The sequence below is a fragment of the Poecilia latipinna genome, unplaced genomic scaffold (genome assembly GCF_001443285.1).
Source record: "Poecilia latipinna isolate Pla-1442-1.1 unplaced genomic scaffold, P_latipinna-1.0 Scaffold898, whole genome shotgun sequence".
Classification (NCBI taxonomy): Eukaryota; Metazoa; Chordata; class Actinopteri; order Cyprinodontiformes; family Poeciliidae; genus Poecilia; species Poecilia latipinna.
The window spans coordinates 120,417-128,295 of NW_015113514.1; the positions used below are offsets into that span (position 1 = coordinate 120,417).

General features: G+C 41.8%; 1 protein-coding gene across 1 annotated transcript in view; it reads left to right on the forward strand.

The window, feature by feature from the left end:
* Nucleotides 1-314: 314 nt before the first annotated feature.
* The window catches only part of LOC106957376 (serologically defined colon cancer antigen 8 homolog), an 18,625-nt gene continuing 11,060 nt past the window's right edge, over nt 315-7,879 (forward strand). The window contains exon 1 of the mRNA XM_015048692.1: nt 315-535. Coding sequence (XP_014904178.1) covers nt 330-535 — 206 coding nt within the window. The 5' untranslated portion in view covers nt 315-329. The remainder of the gene's footprint in view (nt 536-7,879) is intronic.

Consider the following 7,879-nt stretch of genomic DNA (forward strand, 5'->3'; position numbering starts at 1 on the left):
TGAGCTCGTCTTAAGTTAATAATTCCTTTATATTAATAAAAAAGTACTGTTTCCACTTGTTATATGTTAAATCTGCCAGTTGAACTAGTGCTTTATTTTGATTGATATTAAGGAATTGTTGAATTATTGAAGGAATTATTAGGGTTTCTATTCAGTCAGGAAGTCTTACATTTAATTTAAGGATTTTCCAGGTAGTAGTATGGAAAAGAAGAATAGAAAATGGGAACATATTTGAATTATTAGTTGGCAATTAATACTAACTTTTGATTTAATAAAACAATTCTGCACTGTATGTTTCTTTTTTTTCTTATTTCATAGTTATTTCCAGCATGCCCTGCATTCCGTGCAGGACAGGGTGTACTTTCATTTGTTCATTGTTTGCATTGCTGTTGCCTGTGCACAGGAGCGAGCTGGAACAGCTGGCTCTGGAGAAGCAGCACTCGGAGGAGACGGTGAGGAGTCTGAGAGCGCGCTGCTTGGAGATGGAGGAGCAGTGTGTCCAGCATGGACGCATGCACCAGCGCATGAAGGACAGGTGTGGAGACTCTGCGCAGAACGTTCTCATAATCACTCAGGCTGAATCTAAAGCCTCGTTTCACATCCTAACCCGGTCATGTTCACATTTGCCGCAGGTTTTCTTTTGAAGAAACAGGATTTTGACTGTATTTTGTGTGGTTTGCATTTGAGCGCTCAAATATTTAACAACTTTATTTCAGAAATCGGGCAAGGATCAAAAAATGTGAAAATTATGGAATATTTAAGATGCACACCTGTGGGTCTTTAAGTGACCAAAGTCTTAAAAAGCAGCTCATTCAAAAGTGCAAATGAACTTTTGCCAAGAGATGAAAACAAATGAGAAACCAGGAAAATTGTAGAGGTTTTTTTTTTCAGCTGTATGAATTAGAGAATAACTCCTCCCCCACCTGTTGCTGCAAACTCCTCATCATCTGGATGACAGAATTGGCTAAAATTACTATTTTTTATTTATTTATTTATTTATTTGCAGATGCAAAGAAAAAAAAAACGTGACGGTCATTATTTAGAAGCTCACAGCAGAATACAGGCTGGCTTGCTACACTTCCCATGCTTCTCTATAAAGAGCAGAACTGAAAAAATAGGTGTCAGTAGATAGATATATTTTGCTTAAGTTAGTGCATTAAAATAAAAGTAATTAATAGATAGTAACATTATTACAGCTGTAATATTCAGTGTTTTATCATTTTAGCATCAGTAGGAATAATTGTTTCTTCTTTAAATACCAGTTCTCAATTAGATACGTTTTGCGTCAAAAACTTTTGTTAATTCATTGAAAACACGACACAGTGGTATTTTTTCTTAACAGCCATTCATGCCTTGACTTATGAAACTCAGAAACAAGACAAAGGTCCTTAAATCGAGGCACAAACTGAACTGTGTTATAAAAATTTATTAGTAAAATAAAAAAAACTTGGATTCTCATGTATTCGTATTTTGTCCTCTATCAAATTATTATTTCTAGTTTTAACGTGTTGAAGTTGACTTTTTAATTTTTTTTCTCCACTTTACAAAGCTGCAGTTAAAAGTTGCTCCGTCGCCACGGCGATGCGGGGGTCTCTTCCTCCTGAGTGCGGAGCCCAGTTGGTGCGCGTCTCGGCAGGGCGCCTGGCGTGCAGCCTGGCTCTGCCAGCGTGGGCGTGGGTGTGTGGGTGTTGTTGCCCCACTCTGCAGGATCTCTACCCCAGTGCGCCCCCACCCCCCACCTCCACCATCACTTCCACGTTTGCACTCACACACCACACACACACGCGCACGCGTGCACGTCTTCACCATCACTGACACTACATATTGTCTTCCTCCCACCGGTGTTAACCTGCCGACAGTCGGGATGCTGCCAAAAAAAACAAAGTTTACCGAGTCACAGCTGTCTCCTGGTCGTGCCTGACTGTTTTTTGTGTGTGTGTGTGTGTGTGCGTGTGTAAAAGGGAAAAACAATCTTAAGTTGTCACGCGCTGCAGAGCTTGAATCTTCTGTATGTTTCCGTGCATATGCTGTGGTGGTATTTCTTCCCTGCGCGTGCGCGTGAGCCCGCGTGCGCGTCTGTGTGCATATGGGTAGTAGCTATTGCACGCTCTCAGGAGGGTAAGCAGAGTTGGATTCCGGCTGCCAAAAGTGGGATTGGCTGGGAAGTTGGCACCAAACTTCTCTCTTCTCCCAACTGAACCACGATAATCACTCTTGGCATTTATGAAGTTTTATTTTCTGCTTTGACACTCAGTTTGTTGATGAATCCTCCTGGTAGTTTGAAATCTCCAGAGTTCAGCTCTAGCGGAGGTCAGTTTGGGAGCGAGTTGCTGATCTGCTGACCACGTTTCTGCTTCCTAAGGTGTGTGTGTGTGTGTGTGTGTGTGTGTGTGTGTTTGAGGGGCTGGGGTTGGGCAGGGAAAGTAATTTGTTTGGTTTAAGCAGGAAATTCATGTAGTTTGGATTTGATTTTGTTGATTTGTTGTTTGGAGGCAGAGCAGAGATGAGAGAAAGCTTTTTATTGTTCCTTTTATTTGCAGATGGGATTCTGCCGCCTTTTAAAACCACAAATACTTTGTTTGCACCCGAACGAACAAAAAAATAAAACGTACTTCTACCGTGTCTGACGAAGCGTTACAGAAGTCTCGCGTTTTACTTTGAATCCCCTGAACTTTCAGATCTCTGTCAGCGCATCAGTTTGTTCACATATTCGCCTATAAGCTGAAACATCATATGGTTCTTTCCTTGCCAGCGCAACGCAGGTTCTCCTTCCCTCCTGTTAGCGTACAGATCTATACATCGAGTATTGTTCGCTGCTCCCTGTGGGCCCTGGTTGCTCAGCGGGCCCCCCGCCGCGCCGTTCGGGGGTTAAGGTGTACGTGTTAACAATCTGGTGTAAGTGGGTTCACTATCCAGCGCCCCGCCCCTCCCCACAGCCTCTCCATCGGCCTGCAATCTGTGCTGCGAAGAGCGGCAACAGCGCACCACGCACAAAACATTTGGAAAATCAGCTTGATTTATTTTTACATGGGCAAGCTGATTGCCAAACTACACAGGGGTTTTAGCACACAATGTTTTGCTGCGCCACTTAATTATTTATTTCACTATTTCTGTGTTGCTGCCTCTTTTTTTTTTTTTAAGTTGGAAATGAAGGGGACGGGAGGGGGGAAGAGCTGGAGCGGGACAGCAAGAGAGAGTTAGAGCCAGACGCTGCAAAAGGATTAATTCACTGTGACTGGAGATGTTTAAATGTAGATATTTTATATTAAAGTACAGGAGCAGAAGTGAACTTTTTTATGAGATTGATGGTTTTGATACTGGTTTCAGTTCATAAAACTAGAACAGATTTAAATTGGCTGGTGATTTTCAATTCAGTAAATGCATTAAATCTAAGAAGTCACATAAAAACCAATTAAAGGTTTGGTACTTATGTTCTGATATATGTATTTAAAATTTTCTGTTGCATTCAAAACCACTGCATCGATCACAGAACCCATGTTATACTTTTCTCTTATTTTATGGCCGATTGTTGTTCACCAATAGATCAGCATTAGCAGAGAACAGGAATTGGGCATCGCCTTAGACAAATCTAATAAGAGTGTGTCTTAAAGACATTAAATATTTGGAAAATAATAAAATAATCAATTGACACCCAAGTTTTTCTGAAACAATGTCTGCACCTCTCGGGTTTTAGCTTCTCGGGAAATAAAAAAAAAAAACAAAAACAAAGAAAAAACAGGAAAACAGGACAGAGTTGATCCAAATGGACAAATATAGATATTCAGAGCTCGACTGTGTGACACGAACTTATTGTGTCTTGTCCGTCCGTTTCACTGGTGACACTAAAATTATGACAACTTCGACACGTCCACTACCGAAAAGAAACAAAGGTTGATTGTCTATTTTTGCACAGATGAGCTGTTTTTGTACCTTGAGTTTTTCAAATGAAATATTTTTCATCTTTACGTAAACTTACCCCAGAAATGCTACAATAGTTACACTATTGTTGTGCAGCAAAGCCATTTCCAGAAAGAGAAACATTTCTACATGATATGATCTGCTGGGATAAAAGTTAAAACTGAGTGGAAACAGATTCATTTACATCCACGAACATATTCGCTCCAGATTGCTCTTCGTGTCGATTTTTCTGTCACATTTCGGATCTAAATCCAGTTCCTCAGCTGTGCCTGCCCTCCTCTTCCTCACCTCTCTCCTGCACTCCAACTTTCTTCCTCTCTCCTCCTCCTCCCCTCGTCCTTCTGTACCGAACACCTCGCAACCTTCCCTCACCTCACAGCTGTTCACAGGCTGTTTCACCAATTATCACGACGCACATACACACTCGGGTCACACACACATGCGCGCGCGTTTATCCGACAGACCAACAGTTATTTAAGCTCATAGTGGCAGCAGAGTGTGTTTGCCAGAGTCGAGTTGCGTAGAGGTGCGGTCTTATAAGGAGAGCAGCAACATATACGCAGATGTGCCTGCAGATCCACAGGCTTCGCTCGGCCATATGGCCTCCACCAAGAAGGATTGTGCGTACGTCTGGAGGAAAAAGTGGGAGGGAGAGAGGGATGGTGGAGGGATGGAGGGGCCATGTGTGGCAGGAGCTGTGCAAGCAGTTGTTGAAGTATGCACGCCTGTGGATGTGTGCGTGTGTTTGCACCAGAGGCTCCAGCAGATCGGCTAATGGAACAAATGGCCGCGGCGGGCCGAAGGAGGAAGGAACAGGCTTGCTGCTACCGCGGGCGGACGGCGAGCCTCAGGCGAGGGCTGCTTCATCTGCCGCACACACACACACACCCGTTCTGCTGTTCTCCTCATTCCCTCTCTCTCCCCCCTCCCCGTCCTCCTCGCTCCCTAACACACAGTGTGCTGCCATGCCCCCAGAAGCAAAAGGACGCTCCTCGCAAAACTTTTCATTTGCAAATGAAGTTGGCAGCGGCCGAGCAGAAGAAAGCAGGGCAGCTTTCGTTTGTGATCTGAGAGAGGTACAGATAAACAGAGGGATGATGAAAGAGTGACAAAAAAGGCAGCCCAGTTTTTTTTTTGTCTTTTTTACTGCTGGTTCTAATTCGCTTTATGCCTCAAGTATTAACGGCACTCCTGTCACCGTTTTTAAGTGCATTTCTCAGCTGCATTCATAGAGATCGCATGTTTTTTCCCTTTTTTTTTTTTTTTTTTTTTTTTTTTTTTTTTTTGCAAATAAAAGCCTCTGCAGATGATCTAGAGTGGGATTGTTCAGCTGTTAATGGTTAGAAAATAGCATTAGCTTTGAATGCATTTTTAATTACAGATTTAATGTCCTTCATAAGGATGCTAAACATCCGTCTGGACTGTGGGAGGAAGTACACTGCAAAAACACAAGATCTTACTAAGTATTGTTGATTTTGTTTCTAATGAAAATCTCTTAGTACACTTGAAATAAGGGAAAACCGACTTACAGGTAACTTTTCAGCAGGAAACAGAAGCTTTTTATTCAAATAATGATTCCTAAATATAGGTGAAAATGTGCTAGTTTCACTGTCAGATTATTTCTCTTATAACTAGTAATTTTTAATCAATATTAAGGAATTATTGACTTAAAACAAGCTCATATTTACTTGTAAGTTAGTTTTGTCTAAGATATTTGCACTAGAAGCTAGATCAAAAATACTTTGTAAGATTTTGTATTTTTGCAGTCTGTCACAGAGAAAAAAACAAGAATAAAAAAAGATTTGTATTTACTAATTTGTATACGTTTTCCTAGTGGTGTGATTCACCGACGCACAGAGAAACCTTCACTTCCCATCATCTCTCTCTGCGTCTCTCACATGCTTTGCGTTCCTTCCTCTGGATGGCGCTGGTCAGTCGTCTTCCTCTTTCATCTCTCCCATCTCCGCTCTGCCCAGCTGGCTTTTGTAGCCAGGAGCGACCGCAGGGCAGCCTGCTGAAAGAGCATTGTCAAACGGTGGCTTTACAGCTCACACACACACACACACGCGCACACACACACACACACACACACACGCATGGAGACGCACAGATTTGCAGCTCAGATGTCGGGCCGTAGCCAGAGGCTCGCAAGCTGGAGCGTTAACCACGTATAGCGACACATCTAGAGCCCCAGTCGCTGACACTGAGGCAACTTTGTATAAATATAAATGGATATTTGGGGCATTAACACCTGTCCTCTCTGTCGGAGGAAAGAAGCGAAAAGAAACATCAGCAGAAACGCTTTTTATGTTAAAACACGAGACATAAAAGGAGCGAGCTGGCCTCGCAGCCATGACGTTAAATGGGGAGATTCAGCCGCCTGCAGCAGGTCGGTCACCTCCGTCAATACAGCAAAAAATCAACAAAGTCTGAGCCCATCCAGAGCTGCCTGCGCCGCCGTCGTCAGATCGCTCATCCTTCAAACTTTCCAATCAGGCTTAATAAAAGTACCAGCCAAGAGCGTTTTTATTTCACGCTGCTTGATCTCGTGTCGGTCGACGCTGAACTCCTGCCTGGAAATGTTAATAAAGACAGGAGCTTCTGGTTGCAGCAGGTTGTCAGGCCAGACGGATTAAAAAAAACAACAAAAAAAAACAATTTCTTTCATTTATCATCTTGTGTTCCTAGTTTTTTCTTTTTCTTTTTTTTTTTGCTATTGTTGATAGAAAATTGTTTGTATTTTTTTTTTACAATACAATAATCTGTCTAAATGTTGGAGTCCACATAAAAATAAATTATGAAAGGAATAAGACATTGTGTGACAAAATGATGGGAAACAGTAAATGGAGCACGGCAGCAGGAGGTTTGTGAGGCCCGCCTGTTTTCCCGCGCTCTCTCCCTCTCTCTCTTTAAGCAACATGTAAATCACCCTGCATGTTAAAATCAGCTTTATAGGTTGATGTTTCACATATTTGGAGCAACATGTTCACAACACATTTTCTTTATATTTCGTACCGACGATAAACCAGTTAAAAAGATTATTGTGTGAACTGCTTTTTATAGATTTCCATCTCATAATCCTCAAAGTAACATAATAAAAGTTACTTCAATTAAAAAAAAAAAAAAAAAGTTCCATCAAGAACCTTAAACTAGCGCATCGGGCGCCTGTTTGTAATGCATTTGTTTTATTACAACAATGAAACATTTTAGAGTAACTGCAGCCTGGTAGAACTGAGGCAAATGTTTGCTCTCATTCGTTTATCTGTTGGATATAAAAACGCATCAAACGAAACAGTGGCGAATAAGTAAAACAGTTTACAGACTTAGTCAGGAACTATGATTGAAAAAAACAAACAAATTCAATTTAATATTGTTGAATTTCATTGTCTTATTTTACTGAAAATAACCAGTTACATATTGTCAACAGTGGAGACGAAAAAGATTACATCTGGGAAATGTTTTTTCTTTTTATTATTACTTCTTTATTTTTAGAAGACTTTATATGAACATGTTAAACAATTTCAGATGGGCCGAGACATTAATGTGTGACTAACATCTGGCGCGTCAGAGCTGCAACAAAAACTGTACGAAAGCGGCGCGTTCGGCACAGCTGGAGAACAGCTGGGGGCCGCGAAATAAATGAAAAACAGGACCCGGTTTGTGTTTGTCTTTTAGGATGCTAATGTTAAACATTAAGATAATTGTTTTGTTTTTTTTTCATATACGAGGAGAGGACAGGAAGGGTGGTAAAGAATGATTTTGTGTGTTAGAAAGTGACGGGCTGCGTTTAATGAGAGGAGAAAGGCACGATGTGTGTGGCAGCCTCATCCTCCTCGGTGTCACCAATCGCGCTCTCGTGTCAAATGCGCATGTTTGCGAGAGCAACAACTGGCATGGCAGGTTGGTGGAGAAGACGAGGGGCATGGCCTTCAGGCAAACACACACACACACACACACACAC